The sequence below is a fragment of the Coffea arabica genome, chromosome 3c, assembly GCF_036785885.1.
Source record: "Coffea arabica cultivar ET-39 chromosome 3c, Coffea Arabica ET-39 HiFi, whole genome shotgun sequence".
Taxonomy (NCBI): Eukaryota; Viridiplantae; Streptophyta; class Magnoliopsida; order Gentianales; family Rubiaceae; genus Coffea; species Coffea arabica.
The window spans coordinates 37,193,239-37,219,539 of NC_092314.1; the positions used below are offsets into that span (position 1 = coordinate 37,193,239).

Genomic DNA, 26,301 nt, shown 5'->3' on the forward strand with positions numbered 1-26,301 from the left:
TGTTAGCAACAACCTGTTATGGAAGGTAGCCGTTCTATAACTGCTCATTGACATATATTTTGTTAGCAACACAGTGTGACTTAATGTACTAGTCAATCACTATGCTAATATGACTCAAATGTATCACCTAACCTTTTCCACGACTAGACTATTCGTTTATGGGAAGATGGGGTTTCAATTAGTCATGTTTCATTTTCAGGCTAAAGAAACGTAGAGGATTGTATCGGGATAGAGAAAGGGACACCCCTACCCCAGTCCTATGGATGCTTGTTTGAACCTCACTCGTTCTTTCTTTCTCTAGGCATTTATTTTTTAAGTAAGAATTTGTAATACTTTGAATTTCAGATTGAGTTCTAATTATTATTTTCTTAGTGTTTAATATTACAGCTGATATATAGATTGATATTTTTTCTCATAAAAGATGTATTAAGATCACTGTAAAAAACCGCTGAAAAAAAAAAAAGGAACCCTGGGTTTGGACTCGGGAAGGTTTTAATTTCTGGACCTGTCAGAGATAACTTTTTTATTTCTCTAATACAATGCATGCTGCTCAAATGTCAATGGTTTTAAATCCAAACCCTTTCCCATAATCTACACAACCAAGTTTCCAAACTCAAAATCAGCGTCCAAACTGAATATCCAAATGTTGCTCCAATTTAACAAATCAATTCGCCACTGTAATCTCTTTCATTTATTCAGTATTTTCAGTGCGAATCACATGAATGAGTTTCAGATTAAGAATACTATCTTACATTTAAAAAAAAAAAAAAAAAAACCATTGGCCAAGCCATTAAAATTAAGCTGAAAATCATAGCCACCCTACCATAGTTTTCAACTTCATCAAAAAATTCAAACAATAACCACTAGAAACAATAATTGTGACGATAGTAACACTAGTCTTAGGGTGGAAAAACATGATGGATTCTAGAGGGATGGTGATGCCGTGGAGGAGCATGGACAAGGGCTGAGGGCGTATGGAGAAGGGAAGGGGAGAAATTTTTTTGTTGAATGTTAAAGGTTAATTTTGTCTTTTAGTACAGAATCGCTCTCACGGTAAAAAATGCTTTGTCATTCTTTTAACTGATGTTTTACTTTTACATCAAAAGTCAATAATCCCACACCTATTTTAAAAATATTTTGTACATTATTTTTTAAAAAAAATGTGTTTTAACCTTTTTTTAAGAAAATCTTAACTTGTGTTAGCAGCAACACATTATGGTAGGTAACTGTTTTATAACTACTCATTTGTATATATATATTTTTTTAATTTTCAACAAATGCCTTGCACACACGTTATTTATGACTCAAATCTACCACCAAACCTTTTCCCCGACTAGACTATTCATTTATGGGTAGATAGTGTTTCGGTTTCATTTTTCAGGCTAAAGAAATGTAGACGATTGTATTGGGGTGGGGATTGGGGCATTCTTCTTCATTCCTGTACATGCTTATTGAACTTCACTCGATTCCTTGTTTCTCTTGCTATTTACTTTTTATGTAAAGATTTGTAATAATCTGAATTTTAGATCGAGCTTTAACTATTTTTTTTCTTCGTATTTAATATTATAGTTGTGTATTTGGATTTTTTTTTCCTCATAAGTTTAGTTATTTCTTTTAAAAAAAGTTGAATAAAAATTAACAGCTGTGAAGAACCGTTGGAAAAACAGGACCTGGGTATGGGCACCAGAAGGGGAGACTTTTTAAAGATTGGTAGTGGGCATGAGAAGAGACCGGCCACATTGAATTTTTTTTGTTATGTGGAGATGTTTTCAAGATTAGGATGTGGAAGTGGGATAGAAACCTGCCACATTAATTTTTTTTTTCTTGGTCATACGAGGATGATATAGATTTGCCAACCGTTTGGTTGGAGGATTTTGGGCGAAGGCAATGGGTATGACCATCAATGATTGTCATTGATAATGTTTGGAACCCTACAATTACAATGTGGAAGATCAAAAAGTCTTCAATGGCCTCCAAAGAGTTCGACACTTTTGCCTTGATTACCCACCAAGCCACAAAAATAAAAGAAAACAATATTCTTAGGCTCCATTGCACACAACTCTCTCTCTTTGTTGATACTTCTCCAGCCACATTCTCACCACCCACCTCCCCGTGTTTCTAGCTCTGTTTTGAAACTCGGACCGGACCGGCCGGTCGAACCGGAAACCGGTCAGGTAGCCGGTTCGAGTCATATTAAAAAATCGGAAATTTAAAACCCGGTCAAAAACCGGGTTTGACCGGGAAAAAACCAGTTTTTCCGGTTCAACAGTAATTTTTTTTTAAAAAATTCAAACTTTTTAATATTATGTTTTGACCCCCTAAATTATTAAAACTTATCGATATATCTCAAATATTTGATACTTTATAAATATTGTCCTAAAATTTGATGTTATTTTTCAATTAAATTCATAATTTTAATTCTAAACTTGTTAATATTTATTAAATAATATAAATTGCTACTTGATTGTTCTAATTTCTTTGTATTTTCTTGTTAAATATATTTGAAACATCAAATATATATGAATATACCTTTATTAATATTAATATATTATTAGATATTATATATATAATATTTTAATTTTTAAATAATTTTTATTTATGACGTCATCCGGTTCGACCCCTATCGACCCCCGGTCGAACCCATTGACCCCTGACCCCTGATCTTGGCCGAGTCACTATCCGGTCCGGTTCTGAAAACATAGGTTTCTAGCTCCTTGCTCACACATTCTCTTAAGCCATTGGCTCTGCTCCAACATAGGTCAACCACATGACCCAACTTTGAGATGGGACCCAAGTCAGCCATCGGCTCAGCCCCTTGCTTCTTCTCTTTTCTTCTTGATTTCGCTGATGATGGTTGAGGGTTTCTTAATTTTTTGGTTGATTTTTGTGGTTGTGATGTGATGGACTTATACATGAATAATTATGGGTTGCCAACTGTCAAATAAAACTAAATTTAATTTATTAAAGTGATTAATTATGATTTGAAATTTAATATATTTAATAGGATGTGGGTCTTTAATGTGTAGAGACTTAAGGATAATTTTTATTTTTATGATGGATTGAAATAGGAATCCAAAAGATAACAAGAAAGTTATCTATAAATAGGGTTATGGTCCTCGAATCACATGTATCTTATTGTCGTATTTTGGGTACCACAAAATAATTCTTTCCTGATATCCCATCGTCAGGAAAGATATCAAAGAGAAAATAAAGGGCTCTCTTAGGAGATCGGTGAATACGTGTTGAGTTGAAAAGTCACCCGAAAATGGATTTAAGTACTAGTTAGTCAATATGAATTCAGGTACGTTTCCACAATTTTGCGGTTAATTTATTTCTTAATAATCACCATAAAGATTTTGGATTTAATAGATGATGGTTTTCACCAAAAGTTAATATAAATAACTACTAACTAGTGGTATCAGAGCTAAATATGATTGATTATTGGGAAATAATACTAATTTGATAAGTCATAATTTTCAAGTTTTTTTTTAACTACAATTATTTTTGTTTTGATTGTGCCACGTTGACAATCTTGAATTGTGGCTTTAGAGTAATTTAATTGTTTATGTTTTTGATAAAGTCGCTGTTCAATTCATGTGGTGATTTATGCTTGGCTTCGTGGCTAGTCTCTCTTTAAAAAAAGAATGCATGAATGCAATTTATTTTGAAACATGAACGAAGTGGCATCCAGAATCACGGTTGCTTGTGTCCCGATTGATTGTTCAATTTTGTGAAGCTCTTAATCGGTTGGCACAAGTAACAAGTGATGATATGTAGGACCCACAAGCTATGACGAGTGCGAGATACGCAGATAATAACTAAACTCAATTCACGATTAAATTTTACATTTATAAATTTTTAAATACCCCACACGGGATTTTTCGTAAGTATACGAGTTATAAGCGAGTATAGGGTATTAAAGGTCGAACTTACAAGAAACATTGACAATTATCGATACTACTATAACTTCTTTATTATTTAGACTATCAACAAATTAAAACAAATAAATTAAGCAATAAATGGATAGACAAATACAAATAAAAGCTCATTGGGTAATCGAATTCCTACTTATTCATACTAGTACAACTCCCTAACCAAATGAATCTCAAAATCTCGACTAAGTTATGACGTAATTCCTAATATACGTGATACCCGTTTTCACCGATATACCAACTATACCTATAATTAATTCATACCTACTTTCATGATTATAAAATCAACTACAAGTTCATTAACTTATATGAAATTACATGGAACAAAACCACAAAAGCCACAAAAGTGTATTTCTACTTTTGTGAGTGTACTCCCTAAGTTTAACACTTCTATGAACTAGTGTCAAATTTCAATTCTCATTGCAAGTCTAATACCTTAAAATGATTATAATTAATGGTCAGGTAATCATGATTATAAGAGCAAAAGTGTTAAATAACTCAAACAAGATAATAGCATCAATTAGCCAAGAAATCAACACCAAACAATTATATAAATTTCAATCAATTACCTAAGACATATACTTTAAATCAACATCATAAACACAATATCCAAATCTTGCATTAACAAATTAGAGTTCAATACAAAGATAAAAATGTGAAAAAAAAAAAAAAGAAAACCCTTGTCACTAGATCTTCTTGACCCTCTCCTTCTTCATATCCCTTAACCTTCTTGTTAAGCCAATACAGGAATGGATAGCCACAACTAGAATCTACTACACCAACCTATACCAAAACAAGAGAAAATAAAGAGAGTTACATTTGTTAAGGGCATGTTTCTTGCCTCAAAGGGCAAGATACAACCCTTTAGTTATTTTTCTTGTCTTCCAAACTCTCTCTCTCTTCTCTCAAGCTAACTTGAATTCAAAACTCCCAAAACTAGAAGAATTAGGTAGTATATATTATTGGTCTTGCATTATTGGAGCCAAAATGTCAAAAAGAGAAACTCCTAGAACCCTCAAAAGTTGTTTTCTTCCATATCCCTTCTTTTATTATTGGTCTTGCATTATTGGAGCCAAAATGTCAAAAAGAGAAACTCCTAGAACCCTCAAAAGTTGTTTTCTTCCATATCCCTTCTTTCTTGGAAACTACTATTTCTGGGCCAATGAGTGGAGGAATTTAGAGCTAGCGCACCTCACTTAGAGAGATTAGTAATATAATTTTACAAATGTAAAGGACGAGAAAAATATTAGTAGTATTTAATCTTGTTGGTTACATAGTATTTTTATATATCAGAAGTTAACGTGAACTTAGCTCATCAAATCAAGTAAAAGAGAAATTAATAAGTAACATCTAAATCAGATTTTGAATCTACATATACCGACTTCATATATGAGAAGAAAATTCAAGCAGGTTTAAAGCTTCCTTCAATCCCAAAGATGAACTTAGCCAAGAAAATGTTCCAGCGGTTTTCGGGTGAAAAGTGTCCATTCCCATACACTTAGTGAACAAGGAGGGTAAATTCCTTCATTTGCTAGCTCATTTTTGTGATATCAAATGACCATGGGGGCCGTCAAACGGACAGGGCATTTCATTTTCGGGTCAGTTCTTCCTTGAAAATGTTCGAGCTGAGCCAGTTCAACTCAATTTTTTTATGGTAATAAGTAATAACCCTATTTTTTTCCCCACTCACACCCATATAAAGTGTAGATAAAAATGTAATATAAGCTTTATTTAGAATCTGATTACATAGATGTTGATGGGCTAGTTTAATAAGTGTCTGATAGAAACCCAATTTTTTTTTGTTTTGCAGAAACTTGCATTGTTTGCAGAACATAAATACGGTGCTATGAAAAGCTAAATCAGAATAATTGACTAATTAGGCATGACACATGATAGAATTTGAGTTTATTTTGAAATGCAAGAAGAGCCTGAATTTCACTCTGCTTTGCCTGAATAGGGTAAAAGTAGTATTATCACATAAAAAATAAAAATCCACATACAAAGTACAGCCAGAAGGTTGATGGGATAGTTTAATAAGTGTCTACCTTAATGCTTGAACAAGAGTTTTTGTGATATTCTGACCAATTCCAACTTAGATATGGCTTATGTCCACTATTTCAAATCAGACCTAAATCTCAACGACTGTATAAAGTTAATAAATATAATTGTTTACGGTTTTCTTCTCTTTCTCTTCCTTTATTTCTCATTGGCGCTATAATATGACTATTTACAAGTTTCTTCCTTTCTCTTCTCCTAGTTCTCATTGGTGCTACTTGTAGCTGAAGTCTGAACAAATTAAGAACAATTAAAATATTCATGAAAAGATTCAAGGACTGGGATTAAAGTTTTAACAACTAATTATATTAATCAGATGCTAGAAAAGGTCATTAGTCATAGAACACTAGAACTTCTACGTTTCACATTCTAGATGAAGAAATGTGAAGAACAATATGAAGCGTCAGATGCAGAAAAGCAATTAAAAAAAAACCAAGGTAGAGCACAAAATCGGACTAAAACAAAAGACAATCGAATGGCAAAGTGAAATCACTGCAGCCTATTTCACTAAAAAAGTGCTGCATAAAAATTGTGTACAATTTCTTGAACAAATTGTATCACCAGATTGTCATTCATTTCACAGAGTCACTAATGGAGCTGCAATCGATGTAACTAAAACAAGACACAGAAGCTAATCTTTTTAAGAGTCACATCAACCAATTTCATATACATGACAACCAAGTTAATGGATCTTTATTCATTTAAGGGTTAATTCCACTTGGACCCCTCAAACTATGCCTTGAATCCCACTTAACTCCCTAAACTTTAAAATGGGACACTTAAGTCCCTAAACAAAAAATATCGTCTCACTTAAGGAAATATTTTGACGGAATCTGGGGTGTCGTCAGTTTCCTAGAGCGTGCAAACACGCTCTGTTAACCGAAGGGCATAGATGAAATTTTCCAAAAAAAAAGGAAAATAAAATGAGCCAAGAGAGGGAAAGTTTCCCGCCATATGACTAATACCTGTATTGTGTTTACATGACCCGATCCAAATCCATATCATAAAAACGGTCGGATGTGCCCTAATCAAAATGAGAACAAATTGGGACTCATCAAAGGGGAGGGAAGAATGAAGAAAGAAGAAAAAGAAGCACGCTACGACAAAATAAGGGCAGATGGTCAGGGAAACTTGTAATTGTGGAAGACAACACTACTACAAAAGTGTCCTTTTATGACATTCAAAAGCGTCATTATAGATCTATGTCATGACGTTTAGGCTCTAATGACGCTCTATTAGAAGCGTCATCCATTCTAGCGTCACGATAGGTTTATGACAGTTTTAAGTGTCTCAATTTATCATTATTATGACACTATTAAATATCATTATCTATGCATATTATGACACTATCAAATGACAAGAAATGTTGGGTACAATAACATATCATGACGCTTTTTTAGTATAAGTAGATAGAAATATTATGACACTTTTGAAGAGTAACTAGATCAGGCTTTTATGACATTTTCTACTTGTCATGTAGCATCCAAATTAAAGTATTCCAACTTCCTGTTGCATATCATATGACAGTAGAAACCACATTTCATCCTGCCACACAAGCATCTCCAATCCTAAATTTTGAAGGATTGTAACGTAGCTAGTATAATAATATAAAAGAAGCAATACAATCATCCAAACTTGAGCAAAAGTACATCATCCAAACAATCCACACCAAAAGTGTCTACAAATTATATACTAATTTAGAATAAGGGAAGCCTTAAAGATGGATCAGAAAATTTATTATTTGAGCCACCAGCAACAGCACCACTACTGCCATTGCCTGAAGTGAGTGATCATCTTCATCCAAAGACAGTCTTTCATATGCTACGTTAGTGAAAGAAACAGCAATAACAATCACAGGTCCAAAAGCAATCAAAGCTCCCACAACATTTCCTCCAACAACTTGACCGTATCCACCAGCCAAATATATGGTCAAGTTGGTGGCACCCGGTGGAGCTGATGGTGGAAGGAAGGAGCCCGACAATGATAAAATCTCAAACCAGCCATGTAACGTCATGATTGAGCCAGCAGCAGCCGGTTGCCTCAAGCTCACATTGTTGACCGTGCCACTACTACTCAATATGCAAATACCTCTTTGCCTTTTTCTAACATATGTTGCAACTAATTCAAACATATCACAGCCGCTGCTGACCTCTAATATATGTGCTCGGAGCATGTTGGCGCTCTCTTGAGTGATTATCACCGGGAGTTTAGGCTTGTTTTTGGAGCTAGGCGGCCGGCCTCTTGGCCGATGAGCTACAACATCACCTGAGCTTGTGTTTGATGTGACCAACTCTATATAGACAAAAACAGATAAATATCTCAAACAGAAAATGCATGTTCAAACTAAAGATCCGAAGAGAAAACATAAAGACACATTCAACCATGTTGCAGTATTTCAGTTCTCTATTCAACTCAAGATAAGTTTATAAAACAAATTTCAAGAAAAGAAGGCAGAGCCTTGGCAAAAAACTAAAGGGTATGCTGCTTGGAAGAATTGAGTAAACTAGAGAGCAAATCCATTTGGCAAGCAATGAAAAACTCATTTAGTCAATTTATCAAACATGTGGTGGGTCACAGATGCTACCAAACTGATGCTAAAGAAGGCTATAACATTTACTTGGAATCTTTCGACGACATCCAAAAGACAATTATCTTTCGACAGCATCCATTTAGACCTAAAGTTAAAATTATCTCTTAAATACAAGAAATCAAAAAGAAAACAACCTTTATGTTAACAAAAAATTGAATCATTGATATTCAGTAAACTAAACAAACATCTTAATCATCATACCTCCATCGGTGGGATGAATCCTAGTTGCTTCCTCCTTGAAAAATTAGCAGATTGGCAAGAAAATTGGCTAAATTTGCCCTAAATTGAGAGAAACAAGAGAGGGAGGGAAAAGTCACAGTACAAAAAGAGATCAAATGCAGCGGGTGAGGAGAGATGTGATGAGATGTGGTAAGTTAGAAAAGGGAGGAAATATTAGAATTTTTGGTGAAAATAATCACGCGCTAAAACATAGAGCCAATTTTCAAAATTAAGGGTGATACGGTGTAGTTTTGTCTACTTTTGGCACCTTTTTAATGACACTCCTGACTGATTGTCATGTTAACACCCTATTATGACGTTTAGGAAAAAATGTCATAATATAAGTGTCACTAAAAGCTATTTTTCTAGTAGTGCAAACACTACCGATGACATCATGGACAGACACAAACCCAGGAAGACGATTTGTGCGATGTCCTCAGTATAAGGTAATGAACAAGATGTTTTTGTAATTTGGCTTACTATTGGAATTTAGGTGGTTTTGTGAGTTGTTCGATGATATTGTGGTATGAAAATAGGAATCGGGAGGCTGTAAATATTGGGACTAGGTTGATCCTGAGATGTGTCAAAGGTCTAAAGAAATAATACCTGGACTGTTATGGTCCAAGAACGAGATTGCCGCTGAGGTCGAGACATGGAAGGAGATGGCCAAGGTACAGCAAGGAAATGCAAGGAGGTTGAAAGTGTACTTGATGCTTCATTGGGGTGTCATTCTCCTGTGGCTCTTTTTCTTCAAATCTAGGGCAAAAGGTGAAAATGAAGTTGGAGAAGAAGCTGCCCTATGATGTGGGAAATTATTACTTTTGCCTAATGCTGGGATCAAAGGTCATTAGGGGGTAGGTTATCCAAGTTTCATAGTTGTAGGTATTCGGAATAGGTTGTGTAGTGAACTATGTACATAAGTTGGTTCTGGTGTTGATACTGCAATACTGCAACGGATGAGTGTTTTTGTTGGTTATGTAATTTGCAGTATCAGCTTTTACTTTCGGATGTAATCATTATTAGTGGAGCCTAAGTGTACCCTTGTACCAACCTGGGATTTAAGTGTCCCTAACAAGTAAAATTGATGTATTTAAATGATCCTTTTAGAAGTCTATTTATAACTGAAGTATGTCTCAGCGTTTATATACAATAGTTCCTGTAAATTGTCCCCTATTGTCCCCTGTTATCAAGTTCATTATAACATGGTACCAACCAGGGCATTTCGTAGAGAAAAAGGCAAGCTTAGCCTTACACGAATAAAAAAGAGTAAGCTGTTACTACTAAAAATAGTCACCATTTACAAATATAGAGCAGGTTGTTGTTAGTACTATCAAAAACTGCTCATCGTTAAGCACCAGTAGCAAATTCCAAAAGTAATTCCCTAACACCAAAAGCAATATGTTAATTCCCTAACGCCAAAAGCAACCCTATTTGTTCTTGGCATTTAAATTCCCTAAACTAGCATGTTGGTTCCCATCTCCATGAAGCTACACATTGTCAATGCCAGTTGAATGCTTATGGTGGCCTGCAACCCTCTGTAACATAGATAAGTTAATGCCCATATTACCCCTCCAAGTGAATGGTGCTGGCGGCAGTCCTTGTGCAAGGTGGAAATTTGCAGATAAGTCCTCTGTGTATCTCTCATCTAGGTATGATTCTGGAGCTTTCATTGTTACTCCAAGACTATGGGAATAAACTATACCTGCAGCATTGGAGTTCAACTGCATTCATTAAATAATAACAAATGAATAAGAAAGTGATTGGTCAAAGTAGCAGTAAATTTAAGATTGTATTCAGCCACTTGACTTACATGTGTACTACCAATAGCCTCCTTCGCAGTCACACCAATATTGGCACCTTCTGTATATGGGTTAGAGGGCTCATCACCTGTGTGAGTAGCTCCTTTCAAGCCAAGTTCTCCTGTCATATCAAGCTAGTTTCTAAATGTTCATTGTCGATATTTGCAATTGTTTTTACTGTGGCCATATTTACGACAAAATGAGCATTTTCTGGCATTTTTAATAGCTGGTTGTCCTTCAGCACCAGTTGGTTGATTGGATGGCTCATCTTGGGGCATACATAAGTAGTCTTCAAATATGTGTGAGATACATGTTGCTCAGGTTGCTCATGCCTTCTATTAATGCATGCAATAGCATGACCACAAGGAATTCCTCTCAGTTGCCACTTGTGACAACTACAAGTTTTGCCAGCCATATCAACAACAAATTGCTCACCAAAGGGACAAGATACTTGGTACCTGTTTGTCCCCGCATAAGAGGCAATACACATGCATTGATCCTTTTTTGCTTTCTCAAGTATCTAAAAAATTCTCGGACAAAGGAGACCTACAGCAGCAAAATATATTTTATTAATTTCAACTGTAGTTATAAATAAGGGCAGCTAACAATCATTGCATTAACACATCAACAAAGATGACAACAAGGTACTTAACCTTCATGTTTAGCCATTGCCTCCCTATTTATCTCCATTTTCCTCAATAAATACAGGTAAATGGTCTACAACATGCCTATTATGGGCAGTGATCTAGCTTTTAATAGCACAGCATTGAAGGACTCACCCATGTTGTTAACCAGAATGTCACAGTCCAAACCAACCCTAAAATGAGATCTTGACCATGTTTTAGGGTCTTTGTCAGCCAGCCATTGATGTGCAAGTTCAGATTGTTGCCTAAGTGACTCCATTTCATGTTTGAACTAGTTCACATATGATGCCCTTGCACATCTCCACAACCTATCTTTTAGTGCCAAGCCCCTATGACTGAGTTTGAAGTTGGAGTACAAATGTTGAGCACAACACCTATGTTCAACCTCCGGGAGTTTGTCTCTAATTGCTTGGACCAATCCCTATACCAATCCAAGTCAAAAGCAGATAGTTAGTTACAATATGACAACAAGGTTTAATAGTTAATTAGTAAGTCTAGGATGCTAATTTCAGTTTTCATTTACCTTTTGTTTATCAGTCATTATGCACCAATTCTTTGAATTTGAAATTCTCAAGTCCTGGACAAGTAATCCCAAAAACCAACTCTAGTTATCATAATTTTCCACTCCTACCACTGCTATTGCCAAAGGATACATTTTATTATTCGCATCCATGCCGACGGCTGTCAAAAGCTGTCCACCATAAGGGCTCTTTAAGAAGCACCCATCCATTCCAATCCAACATCTACATCCTGCTAAATATCCCCGTTTTAATGGCTCTAGACACATGTACAACCTCTTGTGTCTAGAAATTCCTGCATCATCAACCTCAGTCTCTTCAAAGACAGTAGACCCTGGATTTGCTCTTCTCAATTCTCCACAGAAGTCTTCTAGCAATTCATACTGTTTCTCATGGGACCCTTCAATTGCAGCTCTAACTTTTAGAAGTGTCATGTATCCTTGTTTTAAGGAAAAATCTACGTTGAGCTCTTCAGTCACTTTGGTAAGTAGCTCATGTACATTCATTGAAGGTGTCTTTCTCACCTCATCTAGAAACAATTTACTGGCCAGTCTTGAGGTTATATTCTTGTTATGGAATACTCTACCACAACTATGTTCATCACTCAGTGTTTTAATTTGAAAAGTGCTCTCACGTTGCATTTTTTAGCCAAAAAGCTCCCATCCACAGCCTCTATATTTCACTCGTACCCTATTTGTGTCATTCTTGGTGAAGTAAACATCCCTCTCATTCATAATGGCTTGTATTCTGATTGCCAATCTGAAGATAACCATTGATGTGAACTGCTGGCCAACAACAGTAAATTTAGCACTTTTTATATCAGTTTTGTCATTGAAAACTGGAAACTTAGGCCTCTTATTTCTGCGGAGCCCAGATTCTTCATCTGAGTCACTTTCACTCTTCAACTCTGCAGAAGCATCTGATTCATATTCTGATTGCATGCCATCAATATTTATCACATTAGCATCCTCACAGGCATTGACTTCGACTGCCTTTTCTTTTTTTTCTGCCTACTTTCTTCCTTGTTTTCACATTTGAGTTAGAAGGCTCGGCTTCGTTTTCTATGGGGTTATAGCCGAATTGTTGCCCAACATTTATGCATTCATCCATGATATCAGCTTCGTCTGTTGCCATTTCATAGTCTGAGTCCTCTAGTTTTTCTTCAGTAGGCATGTCTTCACCTTCACCATTATTATTTTCCATTACCTCCTTGGGTTGATCATCACTTGAGTTGTCATTTTTGCTTCCTCTAGCAAGTTGCGCTTCACTATCTTTGCTACTGTTATTTCCCTTCTCAGCATTCACATCAGCTTCATTGATGTCATGTTTCTCTACCGGCTCCCCTTCCACTTCATTGCTGTTGTCAACACTCGACTCTCTAAAGGCAGCTTTTCGTTCTTTGTCATTTCATCTTTTGCTACTTCATCATCAAGTCCCCAATCTTCTAATATCATAATGTCACTATTGCTCTCATGTGTGGTTTCATCTTCCCTATGTTGATTTGACTTAGCTTCATTGTATGCCTGCTGGGTGTGAGGCATCTGTTTCATTACTCCAGGTACAACCTTTAGATACACCTCTGCGACTCTATTATTTGGTAATGTATGCACCATTACCTCGCAATCTCTATCACACAAGCAATATAATAGCCCTGTGTCCAAAGGCATCCCTGCTAATCTACAGTGCCATAAAAAACCCGAGTCTTTTGGGTATCCAAGTTTCTACCCACATTTATCCAACATTACCAGGGACCACTCGTCTGGGTTGCAGCCGTCTATATAATCCACCTGCCCTCCTAAGTATTATATATTGGGAGGATCTGTGAAGTCACCTTGATGGTGTATTTCCAAAGTGAATGGTTGACCTAAATTTGCTCCATTACCACCATCTATTATTAAAAGCAAGAATTTTTTAATCAGAAAAATAAATTTATAAATACTCCAGTTGTACGATCAGGACCCTAATGTCTTCAATGGAGGAGCATTCGGATTCCAATGAATGAACATTGGGGTTCCAACATCACAAATTTTCAGATCATTTTTGAAATAAAAAATTTTCAAGTAAGTACATTACATATTTAAATATTTTTACAAACCCTAATTTTTCACTAATCCCTAACTTCATCAGCCTATTTATCATTTTTCTATCTCAATACAAATCCTGACCCATCAACATATTCCAATTGCAAACCACCTAATATTATTAAATTGAAATTTAGAAGGTTCTTACCAGTTTCCATCTTCACATTCCCTTTTTTTGCCTTCATTGCAGATGCCTTTCGATGCCCTGTCTTCTTTCCCATATCACCAGCCATGAATCCCGATCAATGGTAGATTTTTGTTTTTTGTTTTTTTTGCTTTTCCTATTCCTATCCTTCCCTTTCTGTTCGTCCCCTTTCAGACGGATGTAGCAAAGCAAATGGAGTTTCTTCATTCAATCTACTAGTATTTACAGGTGAATTTACCTTCATGTCCTCGCCTTTTTCAGTCACTTGTCTCGGTTAACAGAGCGTGTTTGCACACTCTAGGAAAACTGACGACACCCCAGATTCTGTCAAAATATATCCTTAAGTGAGACGGTATTTTTTGTTTAGGGACTTAAGTGTCCTATTTTGAAGTTTAGGGAGTTAAGTGGGATTCAGGGCATAGTTTGAGGGGTCCAAGTGGAATTAACCCTTCATTTAACTACCTTTGCAATTGATCATGAGAAGGACAGAAGGTCAACTCGTCTCATGCTAGTTATTCTTGAAGAAATGATTAATAAGCTCAATCTAAAAATTCTATCACTCAATTTTTTAGATTGTCCCCACTTTCATTGAGAGTAGATCTGCAAAACCATAGATAGGAATTTTATGCAAAACAAAAAGAGGAGGATAAAGCTTTTATAAGAAAAACATTTTATTTTAGAAATCAGAGTTAAAAATAAAGAATCCTGCCCAAGAATAGATTAAAAGAAAAGAAAAAGGAGAATGACTGATCCAAACACAATTTGCAATGAAGCTACTAATATTGAGTTGATGTATTGTTCCTTTTAGAAGCATATAGAATTCTCATCCATAGTGTAGAAATTCTAGTTAATAAGGGACCTCATGCATTGAATTAAGGTGCCCAGATTTAATGGGATTAGTTGGTAAATATGACTATTTTTCAATCTGTTGGCAGAGGTAAAACACACAAAAGCAATATATGTATCTCGATTTAGAATGCAAAGTTTTTTTTTTTTTGTAATAGTTACTCTAATTTGGTAAACTAAACTTTAGCCTTCATATAATATATACATCGCGCCAGTAATATGATAGGTTAGTGAGGTTATAATATTCACACTCACAATTATTGTATATCGGACAGTTACCTAATCATGATTATGCTGTCGGAGTAAGTTTAGTCTACAGATTTTAACTACATAGGTAGTTGCTATTATGCTTATATACCATATATGCCATGCAACATTACCAAAAGATTTAGCTATGTAAGTGGTTGCTAACTGTGTGACATATTAACACAGAGCAGATAGAACAGCAAAAACCACTATTTTGGACAAAAATATGAAGTGTGGGGAGAATGAGTCTTGACGATTTAACTTATTCGTCTGGAATTCGTGTTGAGAAGGCAATAATAAAAAGGAAGGTAAAATTAAGAAATTCAATACATATAAAAAACATTGTGAAATCCAGTTAATAGCACATAAATGAGAAACTTGAAAGTCAAATTTAGAGTAATCTGAAAAAATTATCGGCAAATTCAAAGCAAAGGGTCACAAACTAAAAAACAGGATTTTTTTCTCCTTGTGGATTTTTCTTGCATCTTTCCTGAGTCTATCAAATGGACAGCAAAATAAGGTTATAGGAATGGCAGAACTAAAGAATTAATCAAGAAATAAAAAAACTCTAAAAAAAAAGAAAAGAAAAGGAAAGCGGATAAAAAGAGAGAAAATTGGTTGAAAAAGGAAGAAGATAGAAAGATGTTTCTAGTCTGATGTTTGAGATGGAGTTAGGGAGAAAGAGAGATGCATCCGATGGTTGTAAACAACTAACCTACGGACTTTTCTTTTCCTTTTTTTTCGACTTACGATAACAATCATCTTCTTTGTTTTCTTACTTTTTTTTTTTCATGATGGAGAATTGAGAGCAAAGCAAGGAATAATAAAAAATGTCTAGTTCATCTTCACTCTTCTTAAAGGAGAAGCGCGAAAAAATTGTTAAACAAACTAAATAAAAATGTAAAATTCCTTACACAACACAAGAAAAATTCTCAACTAAATCTTAAATCTATGTGCAACTATAAATAAAAAAGGAAAAAAAAGAAAGTATGTTACTATGAAAAAAGAAAGAAAAATAAGATTTCGTACAATTTCTCATCCGGCATAATATCACCGTCAAAACTACAATCTCTTAATTCTTGACGAAAAACCCACATGACACATTATCAGATCTATGATTATAATATGGAAAGGTATGAAAAGACGGAAAAAATATGGATACAAACACATTTAGTTTCCCTCCTTTTGCTCACTCTACATTTTAGAAAAATATTATATGATGGTGTGCCAAAATATTCATGTTTATGGGGATCTATTGATTTAATGGTTATAACTTGTCAATTAATCATGGTTTGTTTTTTTAACCTCCCAACTTTCTTCACACCCAACCTACTCTCAACTGTGAGATCCAAAATTCAAACCCTAAATCTGACAATGAGGGTGAATTAATCATGGTTATTTAGTGGATTCCTCATTTCTCTCTAGTTAAGAATAACAATATGGGAAGTTACAAAATCAACGTTCGAAATGACACATCCATTAGATAGCTTTGTTTAGAAAGTTCATAATCTAAAACAAAAGTGGAGTTTCTTCATTTTCCAGTTCTAAAATAGCGAGAACGTGATACGATTATCGTTTTCACTAAGGAACAATTGGTTAACAAATTTTTAGTTCACACAAGCACAATCTATATAAAATTCTAGAAGATTAATTCAATCTGGGAAAGAGGAGATTTTGTTTATGTTCCTCTTGCCTTGTCTTCCTATTTGCAAAAACTAGATTATCAATTTCTTTGTCTCTCATGGCTCATCAGGCTATTGCCCTTTTTTCCTTTATAATTACGCTTTATATATTTTTGTACTGGCCTCATGCACTGGCCTCATGCAACCACAGCTAGCCAGTCTCACTTTTCAACTCTACTAGTTTTTTTGGCCTCGCGCGTCGCGCGAGGTTGCCCCCAGTTTGTGTTAATCAAAATTAAATGATGGTGAGTAATTTAGTATAAAACACTTGCATACTTAATAATTATGATGTGAGAGAATCCTTTTCCTGGTTTATTAAGTCATACTCAATACACCAGGGTGGCTGATATATGAATTGATATCACTGTCCTCGTCATGCTCGATTCGCATATGTTAAATGTACTTATAGCCATAATACATACACCTTGATATCTACCACAGTCATGCTTAGCACTCGGACTGGCATGTTGCTCACGTCTCTTTCTAATCCTTTCTTCATACGCTTCTTCTAAGCTTGCATATTTTCATTGGCGACCCATTTAGAAAAAGCTCAACTATACACATGTAAAAAGGTTTCAATAAGAATGCATAACCAACTAAATTATTAGCACAAACACAATTAATAAATAAATAAATAATAATGTTTGTGCCTTCAATATGCTATCAAGAATTAATAACATATTCATTAACATCCTTCAGTGAACCATTGCGCTGATTTGAACGCTCTGACTCATTAGGCCTTTCTTTACAAGGACAAAATCACGAAAAGGCAAAATAAAGCAAAGAGCTCACCTTGCAAAATTAGGAAATGGAAGCTTTCAATTGGAAGAAGAAGTTGGCCCTGAGACTATGGTCCACATAAATGGAGGCAAAAGTTCATGTAAAGAACACAAATCAAAGCATGCACCACATAAATAGAGAATCATCTGAAACTCAAATCACCGGAATAAAACAGGAGATCTTATTACCCTTTGCTAACTTGGAAATCTGAAATCAAAACATCAAATCACCAAACAAAGGTGAGTAAGAAAACAGAACTTAAAAAATAAAAAACAGAATGAAATATGAACACAGAGCAGAAATTAGCTGCCACGGAACATTTATAACCAAGAAGTGACCAGCCCTATTCAATACCATCATCATCCTAATTCCCAAGTCATACATTGGCATGAGGTGGTGCATTTTTCTAACTATGATTGTATTGCTTTAGACTCTAAAGACAGTAAATGTTCCAACTTGTCCAAGGCTACAAAAATATGTTAATGATGGTAAACTTGACTTAAAACAAATAAGTTCCCTCCAATATGAGTTCTCTCTATCTTGGTTCTAAACGTGGTAAACTTGGTTTAAAACAAATAAGCTCTCTCTATCTGCAATCCTTAGAACACCTAGTATAAGTATGCAACATTTTATCTTAATTAAATTCAGAAAGCTGAATCTGGCTTTAAGGCATTTTACAAATAGGTTTTGGGCACTAATTAGGATGGAGAAAAATACTACAAAGAGTAAACAGAGCAGAAATTAGCTGTTATGGAACATTTATAACCAAGAGGTGACAATCGCAACTATATTTCATTGAATTCAACTTTTCATCCATTCACAATATCCATCACTTTCCATGGTTAATGATTCTAGAGAATGAAATGTCTGAAATGAGAATGAGTTCTTCAATCGTTTAAGTTGCTCTTGAGATAAGAGTGTGTTCTGTGTTTGTTTCATGGATACCCAATTAATTGGAGAACAAGATCAGAAAACCCAAAAAATGAAGAAACTTCACCGTGCTTTTCCGATGAAGAAATTTTGTCACCACTCGAACTCTGCTCGGCAAACAATAACTCATCCCTATTCCTCGAACAAGACCCTACCTCTCATTTTTTTCTCTTTTTCTTTTTGTTAATTTGGTTTGAAGAGACAAAATATGCAAGGGAAAAAGAAATCACGCAAAAGTGGGGAAATCCAATTGTTTTAAATTCAAGAGTTACCTACTTGCATGAAATTATTATTCTAAATTCAAGAGTTAGCTACTTGCGTGAAATTTCATAAGTGACTTGGGACAAAAACTGACTTCCTTTCCTGGAAAAAAAAAAAAAGAGAACCAAAAATTATACATTTAACCCATCAATCATGCTGAACGCTCTTCTGGAGTGGCCTGAATTTAACATCAAAGAATCTTTGGAACTAATTTCACTACCATGGCATATTTCAACAGTCTAAGCTTGCTCAGACTCAAAAAAAAAAGTATAGCTAATTGTCAAAAAAAAAACACATCATCTTTTCTTAGCTTTACATTGCATAAATTCAGGGCTAACAAGTTCATATTGTTAGACCACCATTCATTTATTGAAGTTAGGAATAACACCTAGACCAACTGTAATAACCTCTCAATATGTTTAGAAAATCACCTATATTTTTCTTGTTACTTGGTTTTGGATAGAAAAGTTAGTTGTAATGCCTCTGGAATACAAATACCTTAATGTAATTAGTTTATAATAGTTTGTCTCTTGACAACCTAATTAAACTCATTAAAAAAAATTGAACTTGCAAATTTGATGTTCAACACCTTTTAATTTGATTAGTTTCCTGCGTAATTTCTAATCTTTTAAATCTCAAATATAGAAAATGAATTGGATATATTCATAGGCTAGATTACAAACTACATTAGCTAAACCCACAAAGTAAAATAGGAAAAAGATAAAACACACATACACACACACAAACACAAAGTCAAACAGAAAGTATGAAATGCCTGGCCATGTCTTACACAAGGAAAATTAAAGAAAGAAAAAGAGAAAAATAGCATCCAATTGGCCTTCCATATATTCCTTTCTGTTCTGTAGCTTTTCTGGTTCTTTTTGGAAACTTATTAGTTTATAATGGATTAAACTATACAGATATTATAATAAGAGAAGGTTTTAGGAACTGCAAAACCTATTAGGTGTTGTTTACGAGAAGAAAAATCAATTGCTCCAATACATTATAAATGAGTTGTCAAAAAAATGACAAATTAATGCTCCACCAGTTTTGATATCAAAGAAGTTGTTGCTCAATATAAAAATCTACATCTGGCTATGTCAATTTTGCAACAGTTTGCCAACTTGTTACAAAAGATTTGAAAGGTATTTTATCTTCAACAGAATCTAAAACCAAATGAATATTTCGAAGTGGTTAAACAAAATGCTCATGGGTTTGGTTGCCAATTCATGTACTAATCACAAATCAAGAACTACTTGGTTTCTATCCAAGTGGACATTTTCATTGGCTTGGGTATTAAGCATCGAAAGTCTCTTACTTATGTTCTTTATTCATAACCGTTGACAATGACACCAGTTTTTTTGCTCTGCAATTTTCAAATTTACGTGAACCATATAATGTACTATGTAAACACAGGAAGGGAACCATAATATCATAACAAATTACAAAAAACAAAAGAACAAGCAAATACCATATCACAATCGAAACATGCATTGATGAAATTACATTAAACCAATCCAAAACATCATACAATTTCTGAAACAGAGAAAAACTAACACACAATGATTGTAGATGTTAAATGAGGACATATAGCGAATATATGGTGTGCACGTCAAATAAGTTTGAATGACCTGTCTAAAAATACAGCCCTTAATCATAAAACAAAAGACATTAGCACAACAAACAAATCACATCAATGCGACCTTCAATTATGATCAGCAAATTGATAAACTCAAAACCGATAAGCTAATAGAAGTAGAGTGAAAAGTTCACCTTTCAAAACCATCGAAAGTTCACAATGCTCTTCTGGTGAAGAAATTCAACGACAATGGCGATGGCAGTGGCGGTGGTGGATTCCGGTCAGCAGGCAATGACTCCTCCGTGCTCCCCGGACTCCCTTTTTTGTGGCTTTGCTATTACTTTCCCCTTCTTCTCTATTTCTTGTTTGCTTGTAATGGGATGGAGTTAGAAAACTTGTATGCGTTTTTAGTGATGTGCATCAATGATTCTTGGAGATGAAATCTTTGAGATAACAGTAGTGGCTTCTTCATAATTTTAGCACTTAAAAAACAATAAACTGCTGCATTAGTTAACCAAAGGTCCCAAACTGAAAGAAAACATGCGTAAAAAATGAATGGTGATGAGGTTTTCACCAACCGCTTCCCACCCCTCCAAGAAGTACACCTGTCCAACTAACAAAACCAAATGCCCTCAAAGTTGCTGAAAATTACTTGATAACCGGCCCAATTTCACTGTAGCAATCCGAACTCCCACTTTTAGTACAGTAAAGATTGAAGAAGTACCTCTCAAGGGGCACCTTGCCAAGTTGGGCGGTCAAGGAAGGCCAATCTGATTTCTCTACTACTCTGGAATTGGTTGCTAACTGCAATAAGTTGGGATACATATTGACAAGATTGATATCTCTGAATAATGGTCGATTTTGGGCCTGAAGGCCATTAAAAAGTTTTTTTAACTCTTGATAATATTTTGTTGATCATTAATGAGGCTTTGCGTTTCTAATTCATTACCTCTGCGTTTGAATTGAGGAATTTGACAAAATATTTGACATTCTCACAAATTCTCTAGGTTGTGATAATTACTTGGAGAGTATTTAGATATGTAATCCACTAATTTTTTAAAATATTTCCTCCATCATATTTTATATGTCAAGGGTCTCATGGCCAATCTTACACACAGTTTAAAAAAAATAAAATTTGATGAAGGCATATCAACTACAAAAGCACATCTTTCTATTACTGTCCCTTAGTTAAATTTCAACAGTTTGTTAGTTGAGTTTGAAATTTTAAAAACTGCTCAACTAGCAAAGTACAAAGATAATTTGTAACATGATTTATTAGGAGAACATAACTTAAATGCTTTTCCTTGATGATAATTTATAACAGGATAATTTGGAAACAAAGATGCCCTCATCATCCGGATTAGTAGGAACGTCCTAACACATGCATGGCCAAGATGCAGCCTGCACTGCCGCATTTTTCATGTGACACAGTGCAAAATTGCCTTAAATGAACTGCACAATCATCATTGTGCCACAAATTTCACAACAGTCCTGACTTTTTACGGCACAATTGTGGTGCAAATAGAAACCAGAATAATAACACTCATGCCACGATGTAGTTTTCAGTTTAATTCAATCCCAAGACCAAGTTTTGAAAGTAAACGACGTAGTATCAGGTTTAATCACAAATTAGATAACTTACTCCTCAATTTTACGCATTCGCTCAAACGTTCTTAATTTCCACATCTCAGAAGTCAGGACTCTCTCTATTACTTTTCTATTCTTTCTCTCTTCCTCGATCTGTTCCAAGCAATGTTTTAAAACTAGAACTATTAATTGAACTGGTGAGGTGTTCGGGTCAAGATTCAACCAGTCGGATCGGTTCAACCCTGGTTCAATGAATTTTTTTAAAAAATAATTTATATAAATATATATATGTACAAAATAAGACATGCAATAGACTAATTTAAAACTTTATATGATGAAAAGTTTAATATTTTCGAATAACTTTGGATTTTCAAAACTAATTTTTTTAAATTATAAGTTGAAACAAATAAATTTCATCTCAATTTCAATTATATCTACCAAAAAATAATCTTAAATCCAACTCAAAAATATCACAATATTTTGAAATTATACAAAATTCATGTGTATGGGAATTTAGACATCGTGAGTTTAAATTTTAATTTACTTTTTTTGGTTTTAGAAATTGCAATTAAAAAAAGAAGTTTGGAGTTTGAAGGACATTAGGAGAATCGAAAATAGAAATACAAACTTGATAAGCAACAAAAAATGAGATAAAAGTGGGTGGTTGTGGCATTTAATAATTAGTCTTTAGGGTTAAGGAAAAATAATTCTTTTTTAAACTTTTTTCAATTTAATGGACAAAAACAATATTAAAAGATGGAAATAAACATCAATAAATTAAAACTAAAGAGGTTTGATTAAAAAGGGAGTGACAAAAGAAAACAGGAGAGAGAGAGTTGAATATTAGAAAGAAAGAGTCATGAAAGGATGAGATTTTGTAGGAAAAACGGAGAAAAGAAAGATGGATTTTTGTTTTATGTAAATGAGTTATCAAAAAAGGCTAATAGGATCTAATGATACAATGGTTATTACATTGGTCTTCTATCACAAATGCCCTAAGTTCGATCCTTAGTAGTTGCATTTTGCAAAACTTAAAAAAATATTGCTTCCATGTACTAATTCCATTTAATTATAGCATAAATTTGAGGAAATTAATTGGAAATTCCTCTTGATTTTCAAGTCGATGTGTTGAAGGTGCGGGAATTGGACATCGCACACTTCTTTAGGTAATTCTATTCATAAAGTTCTATTTGATTTGAAAAATGGTTAAATATTACTGATTCTATCTGTAGAGTGTTGATGAATTGAATCAATCAAGCAACTGATAAATTATAAGCGATAGATTTTATGAGTCACATAGTTTTTTTTCTCATTACATGGTTTTGTGATTTTTTTTTTTTTTTGGAGAATTACAATTAGCTTAACCTTAACGTCTTTGCTCTTTTCCATTCTGATTGATTGCAGCTGATTTTCGAGAATTTCTCTATTAATTTTATTTCATTTTCAAGTCATTGAGCAGGAAGAGCTGGAGTTGGATATTCACTGGTATGCTCACTACTCTAAGTTGTTAATTGGTGAACCAAACCCTAGCTTTGGTCTTGACAGGAGTTTTAGGCCAATCTTATCGAAGTCTTTCTCAGAGATTTTCCAATTCACACCACGATAATTATACTCAAATTATCTCCCTCTTTCACTGCAATATATATATATATATAAAATAAATTTGATCTCAACTCAAGTTAAATTCATGTTAAGAATTGACTTTTTGATTCTTGTTCGATTCTTAACATGAATTTAACTTGATTTGAGGTCGAATTTCATTCTCTCTATGGACTTTTTAAAACCTATGGGTACTATCAATTTGCCATATTTGTTGTTTTGTTTATTTTGTCATGTCTTTTGTGCTAAAAATGAGCTATTATTGGAAAGTGACACACTAGTGACGCTTCATCCTTGAAGTAATTATTGGTTTTCTTTTTTTCCTAGAAGAGAATCATTAATTTCTCATAGATTAAGCTAGTGAATATATTTCTAAAAATCTTAACTTTATGGTTATATACCCATATTTGATGATGGTATATTAGAATTTAGATAGTGCAGCATAGTTCCTTTTTTTCTATTTGGGGGGAGGGGAATGACCTACTCTTATGAGATAATGGATGGAGTTATGCGCGTATCTTCAATTGCTTGTGCTTTTTTGTCTGATCAAGTTAGATAAGTATTTTGACCCCAATATGTTTTCTTGAACAATTTTGAAAATATTCTTGCATTTCTTTAATCTAGAAATTTATTTTATGTCTGGTATTATCTACCACTTGAGTATCCGCAAGACCTGTAGTGATTATCCATGTAATTGAAGTGAATATTTTATTTGTGAACTAGATTGTAGGTGCCACTTGCAAAATATTTGTTAATCTTGTTGCTGAATTTGACTGCTTCTCCTAATCATAAGAAAAAATGTGCAAAGCAAATAAAGACGCTGGTGCAGAGAGGACTTCTAGATCTGGAGAAAGTTGATCCTTTTTCACAATCCGTTGAAATTGTAGGAATCACATATTGCTTGTATAAGCTTTTCAAAGGATTCTTATAAATGCATTTGGCATGTGTGTATTACATGCGAGTCTGAGATCTTTTCTTGCCCTTACATTAGTTTGTGCGTCTGCCTATGTCTTATTTAGTGAAGCTCCTTGATTTTTGACTTGCCATCTTCGTTTGGGTGGAAATACTTTTGTAGGATATTGAGGATTTGACACCAAACCTTCTTGAAACAACAATGAAAACAGTTTAAGTAGGTGGATTCATTGTATTGCTACTGTGTTCCTTGTCGTTGCTCACTAGCCTTTTGCACTGTGGTTTGGTATGGTATCTTTTAACAAAGCTTAACCAGAATTTAATGAAAAGCATTTTTTTTCAACTAGCAGAGAGATTGTGCAATGGATACTAAATTTTAGATCATATTTGCAGAGGGGGTTTTGGGTTTGGGGTATCAAGATTTGGTTCTGGAGTCGCAGTGTAGTGGCTGCTCATGTTATCGAACTTGTGCACTTATGGATGATGAATTGAGTATCTTGCCAATTTCTCTACACATGAAGTCAATCATACCTTTTCTTGATTGATAGGTAAACTCCTTTCATTCTTTTCCTACTCCAAGCGATAAATATGTGTGTTGTCACTTGCAACTTCTTCAGATAACACATCTGAAGTTGCAGGTATTTAGTAGTATGTGTATATCCTAAAAGAATCAAATCCATTGTAATATATGGCATATTGATTTCTAATTCTTTAATCACTTGGAGTTATATGTGTTTATTTGGTTGTGATGGGGTCTAAGGTGGACTTGTAAGGGTCTCAGAAGCTAAATAGTACCTGAAGAATTTGAAAGTACAATGGACTGATGGTTTCCCCACAAGTCCTCTGATCAAAACATGATGTACATTGGAGTCAAGTAATTTTTTAACTGTACTTGCATTTATTAATTATTCTTAGGTGGAGGCCAACATTCAACAGTAAGAAATTAAGTCACCAATTTAGGGAAACACTTTTATTACATTTTGGTGTTGGACAAGACAATTTATAGCGCAGTTTCTTTATAAAATTGATAGCGAGACAATTGTGCATTGTATTTGATGGTATTTGGTCTTGATTTTGGCCACTTATTGTGTAGAGTAATGGTTTCTGCTCATAATTGGTATGTGTGTCAGTTGCAGGCGCTTGGTGTTAACAAATGATGAAAAGAGACGAATTTCCAGAAAACTCTTCATTCCAGAGCGTACCCACACCAAAGACCGCAAAGGAAAGTCCAAAAGGACGGACCGCGGAACTTATCCCTGGAAGCTAGCCACTATTTTTGGGAGATGTCTTTTGAAGTTGCATGGGATTAGGAGACATCTTCAGAGAATACTTTTGGCAACAACTCAAGGAGAAAAATAAGGAAGACATCCCATATAGATACAAACACGTATTTGGCTAAAAGAGGCGGCGGCGGAAAAACTTTAAATAGGAGAGCAACAGACTAGCAGTTTATCTTTTGTCTCTGTCTTTTACTTCGGAACGTGAGTTAGAGACTAGCAGATATACCTTTTATTTTTTCATCAATTCAATTCGATTCAAGTTTGCTATTGCAGCATCGTTATGAGGCAAGGCTAGGTTCATTAATCTAGTTGAGGAATAATTAAGGCCCGGTGCACGGACAATTGTGAGATCTTTTTAATTGTTCAGCGGTGTTTTAAATTCTGCATTTGTGGGTATTTAATTATTCCTTGTTTTAATAGACTATTATTGTTTGGATCTATTGGATTAATGTGGCCAGTTATTCAATTGTCTGAATGGTACACTGCCAATTAAAACGGTGGTGCGTATCACTTGCTCATCTTAAAATTAGTGGCAAACGACACAATTTAATTGCCTCGCAAGTAATTTAATTTGTGTCGTAGGAACAGTTAATCTAATTTAAATGAACCCACATGT

At 34.5% G+C, this 26,301-nt stretch overlaps 1 protein-coding gene and 1 long non-coding RNA gene across 2 annotated transcripts; both read right to left on the minus strand.

The window, feature by feature from the left end:
* Positions 1-7,546: 7,546 nt before the first annotated feature.
* On the minus strand, positions 7,547-10,723 carry LOC113735886 (AT-hook motif nuclear-localized protein 21-like). Its single transcript, XM_027262856.2, has 3 exons — positions 10,607-10,723; positions 10,364-10,517; positions 7,547-8,279 (listed from the first exon to the last, which is right to left on the minus strand). Exons 1-3 carry the CDS (start codon positions 10,721-10,723, stop codon positions 7,702-7,704), a joined length of 849 nt encoding a protein of 282 aa, XP_027118657.1. The 3' UTR covers positions 7,547-7,701.
* Positions 10,724-17,415: 6,692 nt separating this feature from the next.
* LOC140037705 (uncharacterized) lies at positions 17,416-18,554 on the minus strand. Its single transcript, XR_011841716.1, has 2 exons — positions 17,700-18,554; positions 17,416-17,598 (listed from the first exon to the last, which is right to left on the minus strand). It is a non-coding gene; the product is annotated as an uncharacterized lncRNA (long non-coding RNA).
* Positions 18,555-26,301: the final 7,747 nt, after the last annotated feature.